The sequence below is a fragment of the Oreochromis niloticus genome, linkage group LG19 (assembly GCF_001858045.2).
Source record: "Oreochromis niloticus isolate F11D_XX linkage group LG19, O_niloticus_UMD_NMBU, whole genome shotgun sequence".
In the NCBI taxonomy this organism is placed as follows: domain Eukaryota; kingdom Metazoa; phylum Chordata; class Actinopteri; order Cichliformes; family Cichlidae; genus Oreochromis; species Oreochromis niloticus.
The window spans coordinates 19,662,645-19,690,464 of NC_031983.2; the positions used below are offsets into that span (position 1 = coordinate 19,662,645).

General features: G+C 39.6%; 1 protein-coding gene across 4 annotated transcripts; it reads right to left on the bottom strand.

Moving 5' to 3' along the window:
• Positions 1–63: 63 nt before the first annotated feature.
• slc7a14a (solute carrier family 7 member 14a) lies at positions 64–27,807 on the bottom strand. 4 transcript variants are annotated; one of them, XM_025901115.1, is made up of 11 exons: positions 27,542–27,807; positions 27,267–27,393; positions 14,083–14,616; positions 13,504–13,740; positions 10,160–10,377; positions 9,871–10,017; positions 7,936–8,144; positions 7,697–7,844; positions 6,234–6,729; positions 5,882–6,118; positions 64–4,761 (listed from the first exon to the last, which is right to left on the bottom strand). In XM_025901115.1, the coding sequence occupies exons 3-11, from the start codon at positions 14,387–14,389 to the stop codon at positions 4,463–4,465; spliced, it is 2,298 nt and encodes a 765-aa protein (XP_025756900.1). In that variant the 5' UTR covers positions 14,390–14,616; positions 27,267–27,393; positions 27,542–27,807; the 3' UTR covers positions 64–4,462. The 4 variants fall into 4 exon arrangements, with proteins under 4 accessions (XP_025756900.1, XP_005477362.1, XP_025756898.1 ...); XM_005477305.4 differs by lacking the exon at positions 27,267–27,393; XM_025901113.1 differs by lacking the exons at positions 27,267–27,393; positions 27,542–27,807 and adding an exon at positions 27,108–27,244.
• Between the last annotated feature and the right edge of the window lie 13 nt (positions 27,808–27,820).

The window sequence follows — 27,820 nt, forward strand, 5'->3', positions numbered from 1 at the left end:
TGTGTATGCATGTGCATTCATCTAATGTGTGAATAAATGTGCGAATAAACGAGTGAGCCACTCTTTTGTAATTGCAATAACTAACTTTCATTGTTGCATGGAAGCAATATCAACAACTCAGCAAAAACAGTGCACCCAGGAGCAAATTAACCACACATATGGAAGAAACCTTTAAAAAACAAAAATTAAAAACAATTACATTATACAGCTTTGTGCCAAAATATACAGAAGTGAAAAGGAATAAAATCTGCTGTTGCAAGAGAAGCCAATCTCAACAAGTCCAACACACACTGACTGGACGCTTGGCCACAGTGAACACAGAGCACAGGAAGAACATGGCACGCCTTCTCCAAGACTAAATAAACAAACAGTAACTGACTTTAAAAGCAACAGAGGCAATCTTTGATTTTGTGTGTAGTTTACCATTTATAGAATCGTATTAAAATAGTTTCTGCGTGTTTTCTCTTATTAGTCATTAGTATTCTTACTCCTAAACCATCTATAGTCGTATTGACGTCTTGAGCAACCATTTGAAAAACCTTCAAAGGAAAAGATTAACGTTTATAAATGAGCCTTTTCATTCTAGAGAGACTACGGCTGTTAAAAATATATTTTAGCAGTTTCTCCCAGGCCTCCTTGTGATTAAACAAAACCACAGAAAGTGAAGACTGATAACGCCACCCAACTCTGCTGTGTACACCTTCCCGAGGAGGGTCCGTGAATGGGAAACAGCTGTAGAAAAATACCTTTCTTTTAGTTCACTCCTCCTATAGTGTTGTACTTTTCACTGCATCGTGTCGTTGCAGAACAGATGCATCGGAGTCTACACTAATACTTTAAATATTAACGAAATACTAGCAAAAATTCAGAAATTATCCTTTATACCAATGACCAAAGTCACTTTAATAAAAGAAAAATCTGTCTGCTTGTGATAAAGTAGCTTATTAGAAGAGAAGAAAAAAAATTTAGCTCTGTTTTTTTCTCAGGTCTTCACTCTGAAGAAACTACAGATATCTGTACGTGAAAAGTAAACAAACATTGTGGACTTTGGCTTGCAGAGGTTGTGGTTGAGAAGATGGACAAAGAGGAAGTAGGCATATTGTAAGTGCTTGAGGAAGGATGTGAGAAGAGCAACCCACATCAATGTGTTTGCTACATGTACTCCTTCTTTTTCAAATGGAGTCCTGGTTCTCATACCTGGGCAAGGAGATTACTGAGGAAAATAATGTGCGATTTGAACTGAATATCGTATATAATATTCCTTTAGCTCTTTCATTTAACATAGTATTGAGTTATAAAGTAAAATTCTGGGTTCCCATCAGAATAGAAAAATGCAGCAAAGTGCAACAAATGCACAAAATCATCCTGTAGGATAGTGGTTTTATTTAACCTATGAAATTGTTAAACATTAGTCCTTCCAGAGCAGAGAGGCCAACGTTCCCAGGTATAAGAATTAAGCCTGCATTTGGTTTGGTTTAGTGTTCCATTACAGGTCATTGCGATCAGTCACCGCATGCAAGTACAACATGTATAGTCTGGGCCTCGTGCATGACAGCATGCTACACATTCACCAGACGATCACACTGAGGCGCAGGCGTAGACCACAAACGCACATCGCACACACATACAGCACATGCATTCGTCTTAATACACACACGCAGATCAGATAATATAGAAAGTCGACTGTACAGTCCAGTGTGAGAGGAATGGCATTGCCTGAATTTGCTTTTTTGTTTTGGCTGAGCTATGAATGCAAAGCTGTTGGATTCTTTTGGCTGAGTTAGGAAGTGATCTGAGTGGGTATTTTGGCTCAAAAGTACAAAATGAAAATATGTTTAGATGTGTGCGAGATTTAATGTGCAAATGCTTTTCCAACAGTATCACCTAGCATAATGTTTATATTGGACAATTCTGCAAAACTTTCTATTATTTTTTCCTTTGCCAACCATAAAATATCAGTTCTTCTAACATCCATGGCTGGAACTTACAGTGTGGTTTAATGTAATATTGTGGTCATAAAATATGATCCCCCCCCCAAGTCAATAACCCAGTCACATTTCCATAAAAGATACTAAAGTCATGACCTTGGCAGACTACACAGGCTTCAAGCTCAACTGCAACTAAATTCACTTCCACTTGCCTGCACAGCATACTGCTCCGTGCACTGGCTACCTGCAGAATCATTCAATATGAACATAAATCCCTGCGTATATGGAGTTGGTATAATCTCTTCACTGGACACTACCAAAGGGCCTGTTTATACAATAATTTTTTTATTACTTTTTAAATTTTTGGTTTGTTTTATTTTTGTTTTGCTTTTTTTTTTTTGAATGTGGATGGTTGTGAGGGGGGCAGAGGTGGGGTGGGGGTATAGCGTGGCATCCTTAGATTTAGTGCATTAGACAAATAAGGCTTCCCTGGAAGGGACTGATGCAGCAACAGGGGCAAAAGGTACAAGAAGGACAATCAGGGCAGACAGCAGCAGCAGCTATATAGAAGAAGCACCCCCCACCCTTATAGACCAACAAAGCGGTGTGCTATTTGGTTGATGCCAAAATCAGTTATAGTGCCATGAATGGATAAATTGCACAATGCCTTCAATGTAAAGCACTTTGTATTCGCTTGTTTAAAAGTGTTTTACTCTTAAACATGCCTTGCAATATACTAATTATGAAATCCAACCCCTAGCCTTGGCTGCAGCTTACTCGTCCTACATATTAAACCACACCGGCTCATTATCTGATCCAGCTGATTTTCACAAGCTCTTCAGAGTGCACCAGTGATTGTAGGTACCATGTGAAGAGTGGGACTTCAGCACAAGCTACATGCTTTAAAAACAATGTAGGGCCAAAAAGTGAGGTTCACTCATACCAGCTTGAGTCTAGGTGGGAGCAGGACCACAGGGAGTGTAGTAAATGCTCCAGTGACAAATCAGAAAAGCGATAGCGGACACCCTTAAGTGAAACAGGAGCTAATAGATCGACAGGCCATGAACAGATTGCTGTTACAAATCCTGACTGAAAACCAATCCTGGCTCTATCACTTGTGGCTTAAAGTGGATGACATGGCCCGATGGATATCAAGACGAGAGTGAGGTGGCAGAGAGAGGAAGATAGAGTTGGTTTGGAAGAAGAAAGGAATTGTGGAACCTTATAAAATGCAAAGAAGAAGAAGGAATGGAAGAAAGAAAAGCAAAGGAAAGGAGGAAGAGGAAGGATTAGATTTCATTTCATTTGGTAAAAAAGAAAGCAAAAAGAACAAATGATAATAAGTCAAAAAACATTCTGAATGAATTTTAAATAAAATTATATACTGATCATGCAAAAAAAAAACAGGAGAAAATATGACTTTCTTCAGAGTAACCATAGTGGTTACCAGTTAGGATTCAGCTCATTCTCTCTTGCTTTTATATCGACTACTCTCTCCTCTTTTCCGATATACTGATGAGTTGATTTGTTGCAAGTGAATTCACGCGGAGCTTCATGCTGGGGAAGAGTGGGAAAAAATACCTATACATACAGAGTAAAACAATCTGAAGAACACACTTTATACAAACACAAATATAATAACCCATGTAAGGGTGGATTTTTGAGTGTACATGCAGTACACCCTCAAACGCACGCGCAGGCAAAATTAAAGTAGAAAACCGACATAATCAGAAACTCACGTACACATACAGTAGATGAAGGCACTATTGCAAGCAAAGTCCAAGTAATATTTGTGACAGAAAACATCAACACCCTTTCCCAAATTCACCTCAGAATCACTTGGGCTAGATGTTTGGGGTCAGGGAAACATTTAAAGCGAGAAATAACGCTGAGGGTTAACGTTTTTTTTTTTTTTATTATTATTTTGAGGGTACGTGCAGCGCTTTTTCTTTCTGTTGGAATGAACGGAGAAAACCAGAGCTGTCCACAGGAAGTCATTTGGGCTTGCCATGCTGTCATCTAACCTTCCTGCCTGTCTGTTAAAACAGGATGGGACGTGCTGATTCATCTGCCCCATCTTGTTGCCTTCTCCTCTATTGTATCTCGTAATTCTGAGAAATAAACAGTTAAAAAAATTGCTTAACAGACACTCTCATTTGGTTCAGAGTTCAGAGAGCCACATTATATTTTATCTCTTGCTACATCTGCACTTTTTCTGTCTGGCCTTTCTTTGTGTGTCATGTGGATTCCAGTAAGTAATAACAAGCAAATGAGTCAAGACACTCATGACCTTGACATCTAAATTTCTGTGGAAGCGGGGGAGCCAGGCACGGTGGAATAAAGTGATAGAAAAGCAGTTCCACTGCCAACAAACAATCTAGCCCAAGAGCTGGACACACAAAAAAAACACACATGCTGGCATGTACACACACACACACACACACACAGTCATTCGTGCACTCACATATTCTTCCCCTCCCATCCCCCAGGCAGCAGACAAGGCAGTACATTCAGGGTAACACAGAGTCAGTCCCTTAGAAATCCATTGGATCCTCCTCCGCGAGGCCATGATTGGCAATGGTTCTGCCTCCACTTTTCGATGGCATCCCATCATTTTCAGGTTTTGCCACAGGGGGCGAGGTTAGCCCTGATCCCCCGTCTGGTGCACCCCAGGTGTCAGTGGTAGGTGGGTAGAAATCATCTTCGAAGCCGCAGAAGCCTTCGTCAACACCTTGATCGTAGCGCTGGTAGGTGGAAGCATGCACTTCATTCTCTCTGGCTGTGATTTCCAGAGTACTATTCCACATGCCATAGCCAAAGTATATGAGCACACCTACAAGAACAGAACATGTTAATATTCTTCACACATACATAATCCAGTGGATCGTGTTTATTAGACCTTGGGGCATGATTTTAGTTGCTTAAATAAAAATACAGAAAAAAAAAGGAAAATCTCCATCAACCTAAAAGCTCTGTTGGACTCTCCTTCTTTTCCTTTCAGCTGTTCCCTTTAGGGGTTGCCACACCTCCATCTCACCCTGTCCCTAGCATCCTTTTCTGTAACAACAATCATCTGCATGCCCTCCTTCACTACATACATGAATCTTGTCTTTGGTCTTTCTCTTTTCCTCTTCCCTGGTAGCTTCATCTTCAAAATCCTTTGTCCAGTATACCCACCATGTACTGTGTACATGCCCAAGCTATTTCAGCCTTGCCATTGCGACATGAGCTGTCCCTCTGATGGACTCATTGTTAATCTTGTCCATCCTGGTCACTCCCAGTGAAAATCTTAGCATCTTCATCCCTGCCACTTTAACTTAGGCTCCTGATGTTTTGTCAGTGCCACTGTCTACAAACCACATATCAAAGCAGGTCTCACTACCTTCTCGTAAACCTTCCCTTTTGCTCTTGCAGCTATAAAGGCAGGTCAAAAATAGGTGCTCAGATAGATACAACTGAGGCAGGAAAGAAAAGGAAAGTTAGATGCCCCAGGTTTTCCACAATAAAACAAACAAGTAAGTCACACACAGTCTATTCTTTATTGGTCACAAAATTCAATTAAAAAATAGTTATTTTTAATTACTCAGTTGTTACACTAAGTATCAGCTGTCACGAGTCATTGATTACAGTGCAATATTTTGGTTGGGTTTTTGTTTCACTGCTACATTGAGATGGAAGCAGCCAGTGTTCATATAAACCATTGCCAAACATATATACATTACATTATATTTAATTATATTGAACTATTTCCATACATATAACATGGAAATAATTCAGCAACCAGCCTGCACAGTGATTAAACATTACAAAACAAAAAAAAGTCTCATTAATTTCCTGCTTGTCCTTCAACATGACTGACAGGTGTGACTGACTAAATAAAAGCATTATCTGTTCTCTTTCTGAATGTTTTAAAGTTAATTTAAAAGCAAACACATAAAACATCATTTACTTACCCACGAGGCACCAGATTGAAAATCGTATCCAGGTGATTGCAGACAGTTTGAGCATGAGGTAGATATTAACCAGCATGGCTGAAGCAGGTACGAAGGGCACACAGGGTGCCATGTAGGGAAGTCGCTTAGGATTCTCTGGCTGCTGGAGGATGATGATGACCAGTAGGGCAATGATAATGATGAAGAAGATCAATAGCAGCAAGGCCCACCAACGACCCTCCCCAATAGTGCTAGCTCCTGAAAGGAAAGGAAGAAATAATTCATTCAATTCAGCTCAACGCATTCATTTTTGTTGCCTAACCTATGCTTGAATCATACAGATTTGAGTGTGAGTTTGTTAACTTGTTCTCACCAAAAATTATGAAGGAGCAGAAAGCAAAAATGAAGATGAAGAGCAGCAGAACACACACAGTGACAGTTTTCCCCGTGGCTGGAGTTGGTCTATCCATCTTTCCCGGTAGGCCCAATCGGATCCTCAAAGTATAGTAGCGTGGTCCAATCAGCTTCTTTAACCGCCGGGACAGCCCACCTTCTGATTCTTCTGCTTCAATACCAGTAGTCATATCCACTGTACCATAGTTAGGGTGACTGGCCGTGTATGCATTTTTATCTGGTTTGCCAATCAGCATCTCATTGTCACCCAGCGAAGGCAGGTTTTTGGCTCCGCAGGTGTTAGTGGGCGGACCGCCATACTCATCGGCCTCGCTGGTTGGCGAGCAGGCGTCTTTCTCACACTCAGCCAGAACGCCTTCCTTCCTCTTTTTATTCTGCTCCTCAGAGAGAAAGTTCACGAAACCATGGATGTCTCCCTCAGGTTGGTAGCGTAAGAGAAGCACACAGAGACTCACCTGCAAAACACATGTCATTTATAAACAGGAGCTCCATCACAAAACCATTTTTAATAGTGACATTCCCATTCCACAAGAATTGTGTGGATGTTTTATTTCAAAACAAACAGCTCAATAATAAGTTTTTACAAAAATGTATTTTATTTTATTTCAAATGTATTAACCAAAATTAAGAGTTTTGTTTTTGTTCTGACTGGTTCATAAATCAGTGACTCATTATTATCTTAGTTAACTGCTTACCATCTGACTAGTATTGTGCAGCCATGGGTAGAAGGTAATCTTTAGAGCCTGATGCCCACATGTCTTGTACATACTGGTGACTCTGTTAAGATTTGTTGTCTATGAACACATACAGCTATCCTGTTATCATAGGAAATCATGGGCTGATTATTTATCCTGGCAATGTATCTGTTATTGTGTGCAGTATTTCATAGCTCCTTCAAACAGCAGAGCTTTCTTGTCAAATCTGAATGTATAGCTATTTAGGAGAAGAATACCAAATCTTTCTGTTTTCATGCTATAAATTTCTTAGACTTGAGATGGAAGCTGAGCAACGCATCTTCACTTAGTTCTTATAAAACAATTGTGGCTGGATTATGGATGCCCCCTGGTTACAAAACACTGTGAATCGATCTCTGTAAGGCAGTGTAATACAGTGAGATTGTGGCTTTGTATTGTTCTGCTTAGCAGTTGTTGCTAGTATGTTTGTTTAGACATCCTTAAATACATCTCAAGGGCTTTATCCAGATATATTAAATGCATTCAATTCAATTCAGTTCTATTCAATTTTATTTATATAGCACCAAATATCAACAGTTGCCTCAAGGCACTTTATATTGTAAAGTAAAGACAATCAGATGGCTCCCAATGTGGGAAGGAAAAACTTCTTTAAAGAAAATTGATCTAAATAATATTGAGAGTAAGCTTCATGATGTACATGTTTCCATTATTATTATCCAACACTCACCAGGGTATAGGCCAAAAGCGTTCCTATGGACATCATCTCTATGAGGTCTCTAAGGCTGACCAGGAGGGACAGCAAGGAAGCCAGAAACCCTGAAACCACACAGGCTACAACAGGGGTCTCTGTGTAGGAAGACACATGGGCCAGGAACCTATAAAAAAGAGATGAGTGGGCTGAGACTCGTATGTAAACATCATTAAGACTGATATATAAATAAAACTGCAAGCACTGTGCGAACTAACTTAAAGAGCAGGCCATCTCCTGCCATGGCATAGATGACCCTGGGCATGGGGAACAGCGAACCCAGGAGGGACACAGTCAGTCCAGCTATAGAGCCTACCGCCACTATGTACTTTGCGAACATACAACCATGAATGGCAAACATCTCCATCAGTGGTGCATCTTCGTCAATTTTATCGTATGTTACCATCAGTGTCAGAATGACAGAAACCTGGAATAAAAAAACAAACATAGTGTTGATTATTACTAAGAACTTTTTACTGCAGTTCTCACCATAAAATCAAAATCTCATCATGAATCTATTAAAGTATAGAGAAACTTTAATACCAGTGTTAACAAGCAGAAATATTAGATTTTTGCTGCCAGAATTATAGTGTATTAAACAGACACCCACATGGTGACAAAAAGAACAAACAAAGAAAAAAAACTCAAAAAGAACGGGATGATGCTGCAGAAAAGAGACTAATTCGACTTATTGCGGAGGCTTTTCTCAGAATAACTCCGTGGAGCCAATAGTCACATCAACATTTAGACCCTAGATACTAAAAAGTGTTGAGCTACATCCTCAGAGCTTCGTTTTGCTTAGCTAATATGTTCAGCACACAGCATGCTCCATCACATGCAAAGTGGTCATTACTCGTGCCTCGCTCAATATGTGTGTCCCTGTATCTGATGTGTGATATCATGCAGAGCCATCTGTAACAAATGCTGTGCTGCTAATCAGATAGATTTGCATCAACGGATTACAGAAGGGGAGTAATAATAATAAAAGGCACTAACCCCTTACAGAAAGGAAGTTAACATCCATTATTTACTGTATGAAAAGACTAGCTGACACTGTGTGTGAACCGGTCTCAAGGGGGATAAAGTAATCTGAAACGAATCTACAACAACATATTTGCTTAGAGCACAAATCTGATCCCAAAATGTATTTTTCACTGTCCCCTCATAGTCAGCTAAGTTTAGTTGGCAAATTCATATTACCCATCTCCAGAGCAAAGGATTTCCCAGAAACAATAATCAGCACAATTCTCTCCCCTGCTGCTCATTGCCCCGACCTAAACTGAAGAGCACAGTATTGCAAGGTCGTACAAGGATAGATATGTCAGCACTAACAGTGAATGAAAAGCTCAGAAACTGACAAACAAGCATAAGTTTGCCTTGCAAACTCTTTGATTTAAATGTACTGCAAAAACCAATGTCACACACACACACACACAGAAAAAAAAGATGTGACAGGTAATGTGTTTAAGCTGATTTCTGAAGATTGAACAGCAGCAACCACGGGATCCTCACAGCAGCAGAAAAGTTATTCCAAGCAGCCTACAGTGAGTGAGATCAAAGAAAGGTGGAGATTAGAGAGAGGCTGGTGCATAGGAGAGGGATGATGTGGAGGAATAGATGTGACTGTGAAAGAGAGAGACAAGGATTTCAAAAAGAAGCACTCGAGTTTTTGAAGTTGATGCAATCTTTGCCCCACAAAATGCTGAAAAACGTCTCATATCTGATAGGCTGCTGTTGCACAGCACCCATAGCAACAACCATCCAGCACACATTAGGTAATCAGGAAAGCTGTGTGGGCTGTATGGGTGGAGATCAGAGATTAGATACACACCCACAAATTTGAAATACAGCATCTTCATATTTATTCATTCCGTGTATTGGAAAGTTGTCAACATTTGGGGGAGAGCAGTCAGCTGAAGCTAAAGCTGAATTTCAGCACATGATAAGAGATCAATATTCTTTAGGTTTATAATTAAATTAAGTCATTTTACAAAATATATCAAGGGAAAGCACCATAACATGAATGACGCTCTACTTTGTTATACACAAAACTATTAGTGTGAATAACAATAGATTTGTTGATTACTTAACAATAGATAAAAAGAATAGAGTGCTCATGTTTGTTTATGCAATACGTTATAAAGCTAACTCACAGAGACATAGGCAGTGAGGCAGGTGATGAGTGAGGCGGTGATAGCATAGGGGATGGAGGTGTTGGGACTCTTGGCCTCTTCTCCTGTTGTAGCAATGATGTCAAATCCAATAAAGGCATAGAAGCAGGTGGCTGCACCCTGCATCACCTGCAACACAGAGGAAAGAGAGCTGATGGATGTCCTAAAGAAAACAACCAAACAGCACAGATACCCTGCTGATAGTAGGGGGCTTTCTGTTTGTTTGTTTGTTATTTATTGTGTGTGTTTATATATACATTCGGATGCATACCCCTGACCAGCCGAAAGGCAGAAATCTCCCCTCGTCCCAGTTCTCCCCATTTACAAAGAACAGGCCAGCGATCATCATGAACACCCACACTATAAGGTTGATGACGTTCAATGCGTTGTTGAAACCAACAGAGTTCTTCACACCCAAAGCCACTATCACTGTCACCAGCAGTGCTATCAGCAGCGCCAGTAGGTCTGGGTAGGACTGTTCTCCTTTACCTGGAGAGGAAACACGCATGCTTGAATACACAGAAAGACATCAAAGTGCTATCACCCAGTCACTGTGGTGCTGAAGATGAATATATCCATTTTCCTCTGTGTTTGGCATAAAACTGTTACTATCAGTTTGAGTAATTGCTTTGTTATTTTTTCAAGAAAATATTAAATTGTCAGAACAAGTCCTCTCACAGTTAAGCAGGTTTCTCAGAGAAATGATTTTCAATTTCTTATTTTGTCTGATTAACCCAAAATTTAAAAGAAAAGTAGAAAATCCTCACGTTATTAGTGCTAGTTCTAAAGCTCTGTCAAATCTGATAAATATAGTTTTTATCAGAAGTACACATAAAGTACAATCATTAATGGGATAAATGTCAATGCAAATTTGGTCTTTTAATAATTTCTCTGAATTTTTCTTTTTCCAGGGTGGAATAATTGTACAACATACATCTAAAATCAAGAAGCGGGTGCAACATTTTGAATTCATTTTGGATTTTCTCTGTTCCACACAGTGTCAAACATACAACTTCAAATGTACCAAGCTTCACCTCAACCCGACGCTTTTAGTACCCATTCACAAGCTTCTGACATAATTCTGGCTGGATATTTAACTACTCTTCTTGGCAGATTTGGTTTCCTGGCACCGGCCCGGCTTTTAAGCATAGCACACAAATTTTCAAAAGGGTTGAGACTGGGGCTTTGGGAAGGTCATTCCAGAAGCTTAACATTAGCCTGCTTTATCCATTCCAAAACCAGTTTTGATCTATCTGTTGGAACACCCGTTTGTGTCATCTAGCTATTGATCTGAGGTGAAGTTGATGGATTTTGAGGAGAAGCATAAAGAAGCCTCTTCCTTCTATATCATTCTATCCATTTAGTGCATTGTACCAATACAATAGTGGCAGAGATACAGAGCATGTTCATAGGTTTGAAAGCCTCATCTTTACTCCTCCAAACATAACTCTTGTCATTGTGGCCAAATAGTTCAATCTTTGTCTCGCCTGACCATCAAACCTTTCTCTATAAGAAATTTAGCTTATCCATGTGGGCGGCTGAAAATTTGAGTTGAGCCTAAAGGTGTCAACTTTGGAAAAGGGTCTTTTCAAGGTAATCACCCTCTTAGTCCATGGCGACGTAACCGTTACCCTGGTATTCCAGCAGTTTCCAGTTCATGGCAGGCTTAAGCCTCAGTGGTTCCTGGTTTGCTCCGAATACCTTAATCAATTTTCTCTCGTCTGAGGGTGACAGTTTGGACCTTTTTTTCAGACTCTGACAAACTGGTGGCAGATCTGAATAAGTTTTACTTATGTACAATTATTTGAAGTGATGATCATGGAATCTGTCATGAAAGATGTTTGGCATACAGTTATTCTTACCTAGAAAAAGAACAGTTCAAAGTTTAAAGAGCTGAAAGGAAGGTGACTTACATTTGTTTTTGTTTTTTTTAATGATGTTTCACCTCTCATCCAAGAGGCTTCTCCAGTTTTGAACTGAAGAACTCATCCATTACCTGGATTACTGAGAACCCACATAGACAGAAACTGTTCAAAGTAATTATTAAATGCTCAAAATTTCCACGCCATGTAATCATGTCCATGATCACTCTATGTAAACATCTGACCACAACCATTAATCTGAATAAATATTCCCAGACTAATTTGTTGTTTCCAAGAGTTTCAACCACTCTCATAGAGTGTGTAGATAATTCTCCAAGGGTCTTCTAGTGGTAACATGTGCAATTCACAGGACTGGTCCAATAAAACACCCAAAGCCATGGTTTAATAAAAAATTGAACTTTCCAACTCTGTTTAATTTCTTGGCAACAGAAAGTTGGAAACACCTTTAGATTTGGCACATCAACCGAACTATTTTTGTATGATAAGTTGTCATAGTGAAGTACTGCATTCCTAAATTAGATACACTACACCCCACCCTGTTGACCATTACGGCAACAAATTTTTAGATGCACATGTTCCACAAAAACCCAGCCTGTGTGTATTTGGAAATGAATGAGATATATTTTAGTTAGATTTCACAATTTTTCCCCTTGGGTGTGGAGAAACAATCATTTCTCTCCAACAGGAAAAGGAAACATCAGCTTTCCTTGATCATTTGGAACAGCTGGCCGTGACACTTGTCATGTGACCACTACCACCACTTTTTCAAAGGCCAACAGGAAGCAACTGATGAGGCAGTGTCAGCCAGATAGAAACAGAGCTGGCACACACATCAGCTAGAGTACTGCACAAGATAAGCAGGCATCCTCCTCATGGTAAGGTTATGGAAAACTGTGTTATATAGAATTCAAGATGATTTCATAATAGTATGACTTCCAAGATAAGCTGCATAAAATTCTTTGGTTGTTCCTGGGAAAAATAAATTGGTATGGTTTGAATGGTTTCTGAGATAATGTAAGCATTTTTATATTGGTGTTTTTATTAAAATTTGAAAGATGTGTTGTGATTATCAAGGCAATGGGAGATCCTTTGTATGATAGAAATGGCGCTGCGCTTCTATTCCACACTGATAAAGTAAATCATGACTCTTAGGAACAAGTCGTGTTAGTGTGCAAATACGGAATAAGAGCAAAGGCTGGATTTATTAAATGTACTTCTCTGAGTTAACAGATTTACCCAGCTGTCACTGAGTCAAAGTCTGTTCAAGACCTCAAAGAGGAAGTGTTTGTCTTAACTACAACTACAGCAAAAGGAACAGAGCTCTGTCTGACCTTCTTAAGGAGAGTGGGGAGGGGGAAAAAAGATAACATCTCTCCAAAAGTCACTTGGGTCAATGCATGTTTTTACCATTAAAGCAAACATGCTTGACAGCTGAACCAAAATAACTAACTGTAGCCGATTGCTGATAAGATGTTGATTCTAAATGAATTACCCTGGTTTTTAATGCCTTAAAAAAATGTGCCTTCAAGAAAATTATCTCACAGGTGATTTCTAAGAAGCACTTTGGCTTCAGTTCCCCAAAATATTGCAACTATAACACAGAAAAAAAAGCATTCATGGTAAACCTGCAGTACTTTTCACAATACTTGAATGAATTCCAATCCTGAGAAAATTAGAACCAGAGAGAACATTTATCAAAGCTGTCATAGCACTGCATCTTCGTGCTACTTACCTAAGCCGTTGAGTGTTCCAATGTGTGAAATCATAAAGTTGCTGATAGTGTGATTGGCCAGTGAGTCCGCCATGCTGCTGAGAGCTGACGCCCCCGCTGCTGTGCCAATCAGATATTCCAGAATTAAGTTCCAACCGATGAAAAAAGCCACACACTCCCCCACTGTCACATAGCTGTATGTGTAGGCTGAACCTGTGGTCTTAGGCACACGGACACCAAACTCTGCGTAGCATACTCCTGTGGGGGAGACAGGAAGGGGAGTACAACATAGTCACACATAAATTCAGACACATATCAGTGATTTGACTGCATTATCACCAGAGTGAAAGGCTAAATTGAAACTATTGATATGAGCATTAAAGTATAATTTACTATCTCTTGAACCTATTATAGCTGTGCCCCTATAATGTCATTGCCCTTGTAATAATTGCATAGGTATTAAAAGGCTTTTCAAATAAATCTTACCAGTTTAATGGTAATAAGAAGGACAGCAACCTTTATACTGCGGCTACTCTCCCCTTGGTGTTTATGTGATTAGAGAAGCCTTGCATACATGAGCATGCATAGCTCTAGTCTCACCTGACAGAATGGAGGCAACAGCAGCAATAATAAAGGACACAATGACCCCAGGGCCAGCCATCTCCTTGGCGACCAGTCCAGAGACCACATACATCCCCGTCCCGACGCAGCTGCCCACACCCAGCGATACTAGGTCCACCGTAGACAAAACCCGGGCCAGTCTGGTTCCATGTGAGCTTGTACCCGATATGGCTGAATCTAACATGGACTCCACAGGCTTGGTCCTGAGGACACGGGATGCAAAGGTGTTCCATGTCGAACCCCACTGTATCCTGCGAGGATCCAGCTTCCCTACCAGACCACTCATATTGAAAGCCAATGGGGAGTATTGGAAGATACTGTTTGACCAGTGTTTTTCCTTAAGTTCTGTGACTGAGTTCTTCAAGAAGATGTGCAGAGCACTTTGGAAGAGGAATTATTCCTAATCCAAATAAATGAAGAAAATCTGATTTTGTCTTGCTGTCCACGCCTCTGTTTTCAGGCTCAGTAGAATGCCACGTCAGTTTTTCCCCACATAGTGAGAGAGAAAGTAATCTGAAAGACACAAGAAGGATAATTTATTTTTAAAGCATTTCACAGCCCATTGCCTACTATTATTCATCTGACACAATGCTTATTTTGGAGTATGCATGCCAAGACATATCAGTTCAAAAGGGGAAATGTATTACAAGTTTGTCCACAAATGAGGTGTACATGAATGAGGAAACCGCTAATTAGAAGTCCTCTCCCCAAAGCCATGTTGCTATAGTAGCAAAGCTCATTAGTGACAGCCCTGTCACTAATGACATTTTATTTTGTTTGTAAGGGGGAGAGATAGCAATATTAAACCTTGGCAAAACCTCTTCTGTAGTGTTTACTGATAAATAACTAGAATCAGAGGCAACATACTTCAACTACAACATCTTCACCATACTTAACGATCACTCCATTAAAATTCAGAATGAAATCTTTAACACATTTATTTACAGACAGAAATCTGACATTTTACTCTTATGTTAAAATCATATTCGGGGCTTTTTACATAATTATTATTAATTTATTGGCCTGTGTTTTCACATAAATAAATGCCATATTATATGATGCATTACTTCAAAACAAGCTTAAAGTTTTTAAATGCAAAACCATAAAAATCATAGGGGCTGAATGTTTTTTATCCTTTCAGTATCAGTTGAAATTATCTGAATAATTCAAATGCAAATGTGTAAATTCCTAGTGCTGCCCTAATGCAGGTTTTTCTGCCACGTTTTAAAAAAGCGTCAGCAAAGTCGAGTGAGTAACAGATTAGAGATGCTGTTGAAAAGAGAGCTATTAAAGCCATCAATTGTAGCCGAGTCCACCTCTGTCTCGCTTAACAGCAATGAACTAACACTCACCATTCATCTACTTTAAACAACAAATTCAAGTTACTGAACAAACACACTTACATTCAGCAGACCCACACTGCGCGCCCTCAACTATAACATAAGCCACTCAAATGATGACTGCAATTACCCAGCTGTTTAACCAGATAGAGTGGGGCTGCTATTGTCACTGCACTTAGTGGGTGTATTACAATGTGCAGCAGTATAGAAAGCTTAAAAGGTGATTCAGTTTGAGCATGGTGGTTAGCTCTGGGTGGGGCGGTACCTCTTAAATTCTGACAAAAGGGATTTTCCTTAATGGAGCTGGTATGAAGCCCTGTAGTTATGAATGACGTGCAGAACCCTTCCGAAATTAAAATTCAGAAATTTCCAGTCATAACCATATATAATAATTTATATTTAAGAACATCTGATCAGTGGAGTTCTTACTCCTGGGCATGTAGATGAAATTCTGCTTCTATTCTGTATTTGCACACACATTCTAGCAAAAGTTTTTATTGTTCTGCAGACATAAAATGATGACATCTTATTCAATTATTGTAGATTACTGCAACAAAAACTCCTTTATTCTAGTGCCATTTATGTTTTATATGAAAATGTACTTAAATGAATGACGCATTCACAAAATGTGACGCACAAGTGAGCTATGTGTTACAATCACTGGACAAACAACCTGATATTTGTGGAAACAAGATTTTATTTCAGTCATCTCATAGAAGCAATCAATAAGAAATAAGAAAATTGAAATTGAGCGCAATACTGCTCAATACTTTTGTGTGTGTACGGAAGACAGAAGAAGATGAACATGTTGGGAGAAAAGAATGAGGAGGATGAGCAGACTGAAAAACAGCAAATCTGGTTTCATTAGTGCACTAAGCTTTGATCACCTGGCTCTGCTTTGTCAATCAGTGTGTGTGTGTGTGTGTGTGTGTGTGTGTGTGTGTGTGTGTGTGTGTGTGTGTGTGTGTGTGTAGAACATGAGTGTCCAGACAAGCCAGCCAGACCTTAATACCTTAAATTTGAAACAATGATATCTATACATGAATTCAATCACATTCAGCCAGTTTCAAAAATGTCATAAAAGTGGCAGATCAGGAAGAAAGACGCTCCATTTCATGTGTACTAGAGTAAGTGCCACACATACACATACACATACAACCTTTCATCAGTCTATATCTTTAATCAGATCATACAAGTGCTCTGCTTTTCAGAACATCTGCTCACTTAAATATTCTAGGCCAGTTTTCATTGATGATGACCACCACCTGTCCTGCATTGAGCGCGAGCTATTTGAACAGTCGTACTCTAGATCAACAAAACAGAGCCGCACAAAGCCCCGTGGCAGCAGGTGTTCCATCTGCTCTGGAAAAGTGACTTCGTCTTGTTAATAGTTGTTCCCGGGTTAAAGGTGTATGTGATAAAGTGCCCTGTTGATGTTTTCTGTGTGTGACCCTTTTATGGTAAAGAAATACACTTTGCTTTCTAGCAGGTGGCATGATGAATGAATCAATGAGAGTTTGTAACCAGGAGGCAAATAACAGATTTCTGGATCACCCTATATAATGAAAACCAAAACCTCCCTCATTAGTAATGAGTGCATCATCACAGCATCCAAAAGAAAATCTGAACTACATGGTTTTTTTTTAGAGGTAAGCACTAATCTCAGCAGTAATAATCCCACTCAGTGTATGTAGAAGGTGGTACACATCTGCAACACAGGCACCGAGCACCTCTAACAGAGACAGACACTGCTGTTCTTCTGAGTACAGTGCAGAAGCTAAAATGCCAGTGGTGACACTGGCTACTAAATTATTTAATAGAGTGTGGTTGCAGGCAACACATTTTATATTTTTGCCTATTATTTAAATATCTTTCCATCAGTTAATCTAATTATTTCTTTCACTGAACTGCAGGGGAAGAAATCTTGGAAATTAACACGTACGTATCAACAAATGTGTAATGTTCACAACACAAAGAGCTAAAAGCATCGCTGTCGTCTCTCAGCATGGGAGGAACTGTTTCACACTGTAATGGATTTTTGAACTAGACACTTCTTTGTTCTTCTTCTATAATTTTACAAGCTTAAACAAACACCCATTTGTGCTGATGTATAAAGATCAATAGTTAAATCCCTGCCATGATAATCACCACAGCCACCTCTAGCATCTTAACATTAGTGTGTTTCCTCTCCAGATAAGAGAGCTGTCAGAACATCTATACTTGTGTCTAATCAGCCATGACTAAGCTTGTTTCTGTGTCCGCCCCTGCCTGTGTCTGAATTAACTGGATGAATAACCTGATTGAGCTCTCATTGCCTTTACAGTAAGAGCTGCTGTGGTTTAATAAAGTTGAGAGCACTTCTAATTCACTCAACACTGATGTGGAAACCAGTCTGCAATGCATGGCCCTGGCCTCCACAAAAATTAGACCTGGCATGCTGCCCTGGCCCCATTCTCACATCCTGCAGACAGAACAGGAAGGAGTTTTCGGTAGAGCACCTGAGTCAGGGAAATTACAATTTTTTTGTGAGTTTGTTTTCCGTTTTATCACACACTCGATGTCAGTGCCACTGATGATTTGGAATGCTGAGAAACTAATGTAAAATGCAAGTGATCAAGTCTGACACTTTGTAATTGCTTTTGTTTTAGCACAATTAGCAAACAGGATGCTTAAAGGATGCTAAATTATATTTTATTTTAGCTTAACAAACGGACACACAGACAACTTATGTAAAAGAGAAAATATTACTATGCATAATTCATGTGTGTACGTGCATAACTCCATATTAGTGCCTCTCAGTATTAAGAGTTATGAGGCTAGCCTCTGTGGAGTGTTACACATCAGCTCTTAGAGCCCCATCGAGTCTTGAACACAATAATGTATTACTATCAATCGCTATGACTAATAGCAAATACCCACTCATTTAATCACAGCTAGTTCCATTTAGGCAGACATTATTATTAAATATGTTCTGGTCTATATGAACCAGCTCTATTTTTCATGCATTCCTATTGGTCATGTACCCGAGAGCAAAATTATTGTGCTAAAAGCACAATGACCCAGTCAGCAGATCAATAAATATCAGCAGGAACTGAAGGTTTGAACGTGGAAGTCCTAAATTCATTTTCCTCTGCATGGCTGATCTTCCTCTGTGGCTGATTTAGTGTCTTGGCTCACTGGCCGCAGTGTCCCTGTCTGACAAGCCTAATGAATCTGACATAAAAGAGAAATTGCCACCTGCCAGGTTGATTATGTTGTCTGGCTCATCAGTCACACTGTACCTATCCCTGTATGACCAAAGGCTGTTTTTTATTGTATACATGAACTCTGATTTGCTGGAGTTTCATGGAGTAGGAATATGCTAATATCATACATCCTTTGTTTTATATTGTAAAATAAACTGACTGAAGGTTTAAGAAGGGTTATTTTAAAGAGACTTAAACTCAGTGGTGCAGTGGTTAGTAATGTGCCTCACAGAGAGAAGGTCCTGTGTGTCAATCCATTGGTCAACTGGAGCCTTTCTAATATATGATTATGCACTGGTAAATAAAATGGGTCAAATTACAGGGAGTGCATAATTATTAGGCAACTTCCTTTCCTTTGGCAAAATGGGTCAAAAGAAGGACTTGACAGGCTCAGAAAAGTCAAAAATAGTGAGATATCTTGCAGAGGGATGCAGCAGTCTTAAAATTGCAAAGCTTCTGAAGCGTGATCATCGAACAATCAAGCGTTTCATTCAAAATAGTCAACAGGGTCGCAAGAAGCGTGTGGAAAAACCAAGGCGCAAAATAACTGCCCATGAACTGAGAAAAGTCAAGCGTGCAGCTGCCAAGATGCCACTTGCCACCAGTTTGGCCATATTTCAGAGCTGCAACATCACTGGAGTGCCCAAAAGCACAAGGTGTGCAATACTCAGAGACATGGCCAAGGTAAGAAAGGCTGAAAGACGACCACCACTGAACAAGACACACAAGCTGAAACGTCAAGACTGGGCCAAGAAATATCTCAAGACTGATTTTTCTAAGGTTTTATGGACTGATGAAATGAGAGTGAGTCTTGATGGGCCAGATGGATGGGCCCGTGGCTGAATTGGTAAAGGGCAGAGAGCTCCAGTCCCACTCAGACGCCAGCAAGGTGGAGGTGGAGTACTGGTTTGGGCTGGTATCGTCAAAGATGAGCTTGTGGGGCCTTTTCGGGTTGAGGATGGAGTCAAGCTCAACTCCCAGTCCTACTGCCAGTTTCTGGAAGACACCTTCAAGCAGTGGTACAGGAAGAAGTCTGCATCCTTCAAGAAAAACATGATTTTCATGCAGGACAATGCTCCATCACACGCGTCCAAGTACTCCACAGCGTGGCTGGCAAGAAAGGGTATAAAAGAAGAAAAACTAATGACATGGCCTCCTTGTTCACCTGATCTGAACCCCATTGAGAACCTGTGGTCCATCATCAAATGTGAGATTTACAAGGAGGGAAAACAGTACACCTCTCTGCACAGTGTCTGGGAGGCTGTGGTTGCTGCTGCACGCAATGTTGATGGTGAACAGATCAAAACACTGACAGAATCCATGGATGGCAGGCTTTTGAGTGTCCTTGCAAAGAAAGGTGGCTATATTGGTCGCTGATTTGTTTTTGTTTTGTTTTTGAATGTCAGAAATGTATATTTGTGAATGTGGAGATGTTATATTGGTTTCACTGGTAAAAATAAATAATTGAAATGGGTATATATTTGTTTTTTGTTAAGTTGCCTAATAATTATGCACAGTAATAGTCACCTGCACACACAGATATCCCCCTAAAATAGCTAAAACTAAAAAAACTAAAAACTACTTCCAAAAACATTCAGCTTTGATATTAATGAGTTTTTTGGGTTCATTGAGAACATGGTTGTTGTTCAATAATAAAATTATTCCTCAAAAATACAACTTGCCTAATAATTCTGCACTCCCTGTATATGGTTTGGGCGCCCTTTGATATTTCATCAGTGGAGACCAGTAGAGATCATGATCAACAATGTTTGTTGGATTGATATCTCCTAATTTAATTTTCAGTTTATAATAATATAATTGCCAACCCACTGTTTATTTCAGGCAGATGAAGACACATGAAAATGTCTCTTTACTTAAACACAGGATGAGACTACCTGGAGAAAGGGAGTCATCATCCATCAAGGGGTAAATAATGTGTTGTAAAGTAATGGTTAAGACACTATCAAAGCAACAAATGAGGAAATTATTTTATGCGTCATCACAGTGCACAAGAGCCACATACTGTAGGTACATATCCTTATTTGTTCATGCTGTTATGATAAGTTTTACAAGTTGTTTCATATGTAGAAGGACGTATAAAATGTATCGAGCTCTAAATGTAGAGCTCGATACATTTTGCTCACCTATATTTTGATGTGTATACAACAGGACTATGCAAAGGTTATCTTTATTTTTGCTGTTTTTTTACTTGGAAAAACCACAGTAAACTGATATACTACATTTCGATCAAACCAATTTTTTTGGTGTTTTTTTTTAGCAAGTTGTATTATGTGTTAATATAAGTACGACTCACCCATCGAGGTCTGGTTTAAGATAGAATTCACATCTAAGAAAAGAGCCACCTACCATGCTTTTCTCATCTGTTACTACAGAAAAACTCTTATTCACCATTTTCTTATCTTGTGATTCTAATCTTGTGATTTTGAATATGCTAATTCATTCATAAAATGTTATAATTATGGAGCACAAGACTGAATTAAGACAGACTGTGTGGCCTTGGAACTTGAAATGGGCTCGGCTCACAGTGTAAATAAACAGCATGCTGCTGAAACTTAAGATTAAGGAAAACACAAGAAATCTGTGTCCAAGTGTAGATTGGGCAAAGATTTTCTTAAACAAGCCAAAAAAAAAAAAAACTAATGTACTGTATAAACCAATGAGTGGTTAAATGTCTCGAGGTTTCCAGGTAATGTATATAGTATCCACGTTACTGTAATTTCTATTCCTTTAGAGTACTGGAATACACTTTTTGGCTGTCTCACAGGATTACTCTTTTAATGACTACCTGGACTATATTCTGGCTTGCAGATGGCTCTGAATCGCTGCAAATTTTAACAATTAACCTTAAACCTGTTGAGGCATATTCTAAATTTCTAAGAAACCAGTAAACACGGGGAGGAAATGTTCCATTTCTCAGTCAACTTAAGACATATAATGCCTATCTATCAAAAGTTTACAGTGTGGAATCTCCTGGCACTAGTCCAAAAAGGTACAGACCAATTGCTCTGCATGACTGACCTGTCAGCTGGTCTGCTCCACTCACAGTTTGGAATGCTACATCCTCATCTATCTTCCCCTAATGCAGCACAGTCGGGGCCTGGAGCTTAAAGCAAAATGGATCTGCTTCTACACTGCAAGATAAATAAAAACAGTGCTGTCATTCCCTCTGGCTTTGTGCTTAACCAGCCATATCAATGACATCTCTGTCAATGTGGCCTAAAGCCCTAAAGAAACAACAGGGCCATCTGACACACTCAGGGACTTACCCCAGTTGTGACTCCCTTAATGTGCAAACTTCAACTGAAGACCTGGCCCTAAAACTGGCTTGTTGATTCCAGTGGCAGACTTCAGGCGTGCCCTGCTGAGTAATTCTTTGACAAATAACTCCAAAACCATGAAACACTGGTAACACTCTGAAGCAATGGGAAAGGAAATATTGCCTGTGGCAGCCAAATGATGCTTTTTCCTCACAGTACTGTCACTATATGTCCAATTTGCTAATCCCTCTCCCCACTGTGGGCAGGATTGTCCCACTGTAGTTCCTCAGTCAGAATTCTATATCACTGACAATACATCTGTCATAAACCATGCCTTTAACACAACCCTCTCTAATCTCCACATTTCCTTTCTGATATATTCCCATTTCAGCTCTGACAGTGCAGAGAATTGTTTGTCATCTTATACCGCTCAGCACTAAATGAATGTAGCGCCTGTTGTGTGCACTGCTCACCATGTCGAAACAGTCCTCTGCCAGTTGACAGTCTTTTATATTTCGATTCCACTTTCACCTGTTCAACCACTCCACACTCCCAGGTGTATTTCATTCCCGTCTCTCTCTGGCAGTGTTTCTCTGACTTCTATCAAAGGAAAGCCTTGGGGTACTTTCACATAGCAAGTAAATGGATAAACTGAATTCTGGTAAATGACCAAAATTCGAGTAATTCGAAAACAACCTTGCATTTTAAAGTTAACACACCAATAAATGCCAGAGTCAAAGTTAAACAAGACTGAATGATGTTCTGTGCTTTGTTTTTTGTTTTTGTTTTTTACTTTTCTTATTCATCTGTGCTGACAGTTTTGAACAGACCAATGCAATTTTTAAGGAGTGACTGACTTGAAATTGTAAAAAAGCGAGACAAACTGAGTCAAATTAATACATTTATAAGCATTTAACTAATGACCTTTCATTTGTTTTGGGGGTGAACATTTATTTATGAAATAAATACATCATATTGAGGAATACTTTTCTGACAGCACTGTATTAATATTGTTTTATAATATGGAGCTATTTTCAGAGATCTTTTTTACATTCCTGTATTGCGCTACTATTGTCTGTTTGATGTAAAGATGCAAATATTAGGTTAGTTAACTGTTTCTTGTTTCTGTTTTCCAATATACCCTGGGCAACACTGAAATGAAGGGAAAATGAGGGGAAATAGGACTGTTTGGGGTAGAAATAGGACAGAGCCCCAGAGACATGCAATCATTCCTACACAACCAATTCCACAGATTGAAGCTACTTTGTAGAGGTGCAAGATCATTGACTGCATTTGTCAGTGGAACAAAATGCCTTGGTTCACTATTTTATTGATTTTTTTTAAATAATGGCAGCCAATTGTTTTTTGAAAGGCAAACCTTGAGTGGAAGAAATGGGTGCTGCGTCTGAAAGTGGCAAATACAACAGTGTGTGCAGACTTTTTTATACAAATTACAAAACTGCATCATCCAGCCATTTATATTCATCATCTACCTTTTAGCAAAGTGTTTTTCTCCAGCTTAAAAACATATGCTTAAGTGGCAGCTTTTAGCTTTCTGTGATTCAGTATGCTCATTTTTAGGACCAATCTCAAAATTGCAAGAGAAGCCTGTGAAAAGAAAAGTAGAAAAAGCCTATTTTTATGCAAATCTGCTCCTAAGTAAGCAGCCACTGTCACAAATTATAATAGAGATCAGATAACATACTGGCCTTCAAGTCTTTTCTTCTCTCTCTTTCTACCTGCCTCTATATTTGTCTCTTCCTTTTTTTTAATCTCTTTTTAATGCTTGTTGAAGCAACCTAACCTGAGGTGTGTGTGTGTGTGTGTGTGTGTGTGTGTGTGTGTGTGTGTGTGTGTGTGTTGAGTTCTGATTATATTAGCCTTTATGCGCAAGCAGACTCACTGACGTCAGTGCTGAGCAGCAGGAAGCATGATGGAGGCCAGTTGGCCATTCATAAAATTAAGAGCTGATGTTTACGTGTCTGAGTTTCTCTTGGTTAGTCACAGCTATATTTTACAGTATAGAAATTAGTACATCACCTATTCTAAAGAATCAGTCAATCATTTCCTTAACCTCTTATCCAATTCAGGTGTACCTGTACCTGTCATCTGTCTACTGCAGCAAAGAGAGAAAGACACACACAGCTGCACCTATGGTCAGTTAAGAATTGACTGACCAATTGACTGAGAGTCATAGTACCTGGATACTCAGGCTAGGAAAGTGAGAGCACAGGGACTCCACACAGGCCGCAGCTAGCTGCTGGATTCAAACCCATAACTCTATTGTTGTGTGCTTAACAGTGCATCACTGTGCTGCTCATATTCTATTCAAAAGCAGTTATTTGCAATATACCAGAAATATTTTGTGCTGAAGGCAAATAAAGATTTTAAAAATAAATATCAATTCCCTTTTTTGTATGTGTCTTGTATCTATCACACGCACACACACACACTCACAACTCTTCTGTCAGCGCCCATTATTGCTAATAAAAATGAATGAGAGACCAGTAGCATTTCATAACCTCTGCAGTTACATAGTTCCTGCCTGCGTCTAAAGCCTTGAACAGGAGCAAGACAGTGTGGTTTTGAAATTGAAAATAAAACATATATTATTTATGTGAATGCAATATTCAGATTCAGGGGTTTCATTGCTAAAGCCTTACTAGATCTGACACGACCAGCTAGTCTCTGGGGCAAGAGTCAGAAAGCTTTTGATTAATAAGTCTGTTTGTTTATTTTCTTATCCCTTTTTTACTTGCACTTCCACACATTTCAGCATTTGCTAGTTTTATTTAATCGATACTTCAGAAAAAAATGACAATTTGTTAGCCTTTGTCGATGCAGGGCAAGAATCTTGGGAGAGAGCAGTGGGGAGACATGCAATAAATAGCCTCGGCACACATATGAACCCACAAGCCTCTGCAGTAGCCTTAAGATATATGTGTCGTCTGCTCAACCCAGCTACACCACCCAAAAATGGCAGCTTTATCAAATGTTGCATCATCTAGGTTAAGAGTGCATTGTTAGTTTATGTATTGCATTGTTTAAAATTTGTAACACAAAGAACTCGTAACACGTGAAAAAACCCATATAAGTTTATGAATGGTACCCTAAAGACGTGGCATCAATAAAGTGTTTTCATTACAACAGCATTAGTACAAGCAGATACATTAAAGGCTGACAAAATAAATAGATAAGTAAATAATTATATACAAAATATTTTAAACACTTATTAAACTACTTTACTGCATTGAAAGAACCATTTTTCCGCCCCTCCTTTGCCACATCTCCACTATTGTTATCTAATAAAAGCCATTATCACACATGCACCGTAGATATCGACTTCTCTAAACATTATCCAACGTATGCATGAGAATGCACATGTAAAGTGCAGTCGTATTAGTAATCAAGCACTCTTTGACATGTCAGCTCGCTAGTACAAATCTGTTTCAAGTTTATTGTGCCAATATGAGATCGATGAAGACAATAGTCCAGTGAAATCAGAGCCAAGTAGTGGCCATCTTATATCCTTCTTCCTGCAAGTGCATCCCGACCTTAAACATTTTATTTCCAGTAGTGAGAACACATCTGAAGCAGACAGTCTCCTGCTGTGTCCTGTGATTCTTCTAACACTGTCTGGAGTTATTTTGTGAAGACAGCTAAAGACAGAAATGCTCAATAAACGTCACCAACAAATGAGCTGTGCCTTATCCTCTTCATTCAGCTGCAATTTCACAACATCTCTTCAACATGATAACATTCAGTCAGTGCAAAGGAAATATAAAAGGAGGGGAGGGGGCAGATGCCCCACTCTTAACCTTTGTTACTGCTAAAGTGCCCTTAAGCAAGGAACGACTGCCCCTCAAGCTCCTCTGATGGTGTGTCTCTACATGTGACTTCATCCTCCAATGTGAGACCTGGATATGCTGGAGGCTGTTTGACAGAGTGTGTGAGGGATATGCAGACAGACAAAGTGCAGTTTCTAAATTGGTCTGTTATATAATCTTCTGCTTCTACTTCTTATTGTTGTTTTCAGCAACTCAATCATCAGCATTGGCATCAACATGGTTTTCATTTTGCTCTCGGATGTCCATTCACTGGTTTGGATGGACTGCTTTTGACTTAAATGCTAGGAGCTTCTGAACGTTTACTGCCTATCCAGCTTGCATAGATTTTTCTGTTTGAAATAGTAAAGTATTAATTATTATTAATACTTTATTATTAAGTATTAATATTGATCAGATATTAATATTTATACATTTTTACTACTTGATTCTATGATAATCATCCCAAGATTTTTTGCTTATTGATATGTCCTGAAATTCAGAGCAGTATCGCAAACCCAAACTGCCATTTAAAATCTGTAAAATAATGTGTGTTAAAAAGCAGTAATTTTGCAATGCCCACTGCCCTTTGAATTGTATAATTCCATGTTGGCAAATTAATTGCTTCTGTGTCAGGAGCATGCCATTTCAGAGAAAACCTCAGAGTGCATGCAATCACAACGCCCGTTTTAAATGACAGAGTTACAACTGAAATTAACTTCCCTTATTTCTGTGTAGCTGTAGCAGTAAAAGGCACCTGTTGAGCGATGACAGGGCCATCAAGCTTCAGCGTATTAGCAAGCCATCTGCAGACGACTGCTTTCAGCACCATGGACAGCACGACACCACAAGTGTGTTTTTTAAAGAATTAAGAGCAGAAAAAAAGAGACAAGGCCTTATGGCAAATGAGAGAGAAAGAACGAGAAAGAGAGAGAGCGATCTGGCCATGTCATTAGGGATTAGCCTAGTTGAACTGGTTGAAGCTTTAGTGCTCTTGTCCTCACACACACACACGAATCAAGTAACATAATAGTTTGTTTTACTGGACAGACAGATATATAGACAAATAGACAGACAGATAGACAGATAGATAGATGTTCCAAAACAAAACTAGAATGTCCACATACGATACAGTGTTCATGGATAAAATCTATAAAGCTTTATTTTTCCTACCCTGCCCTGATCATAAAGATCAAGTCTAACTCTAATTATGGCATATCTTCTCTTTCTCCGACACACCCACTGAGCCAACAGTCTAGATAGGTAATAACCGCATACATACTAAAAACTGCAAATGTTCTCAATTAAAGAACCCACCCTCTTTCATGTGGGTCCCAGTCGCCACTTTGTCTTGTCCTGTCCTCCTCTCGACCCTCCAAGCATAGCCTCCTGCAGCTCTAGTCCGCTGGGAGAAGCGATACCCGCCCTAAACTCTGCCTTCCCCCTTTTTTCTCTCTCTTAGGTAAAGACGCTCACCGTTAAGGTGACAGGACGGGACCATTGACCGACCATTCCGTCCACTCCGCGAAATCATAAACACACTCCCTATAGGAAAGACGCACGGTTTTCGCCACGTTATAATGCGCCATCACTCGTGAAAAAACTGCACAAAGGAAGACAACAAAAAAGGGTGGGGGAAGAGGAAGGGTGGATAGGTGATAAACGAAGGAGGAGGGTGGAAGGTGATCAAGTTTAAGATAACACGATGGTAAGGAGAACAGAGGGGAGAAAAGCGAAGGAAAAACACTCACTGTGGCACGGCCGGATTAGAGGATACCCATGTCGGATGCTGCAGTCGGTCACCAGCATCAGCAGCAGCATCTCCGGGCTGCGCGGTGCATCAGCGGCAGACAGAGCGGGAGGGAGGGTGAGGCTGATGATGTAAAAAGCTTTAAATCATTCAGGAGCCCGCTGCACGACATGTGACCGTCGACACTGTGTATTATTCATCCGGTTTATTTCCTGACCGGCCAAGACACCAAGCTGACCGGACATCACCGTTGCAGTCCACCCCCCCTCCCGTGACTTAC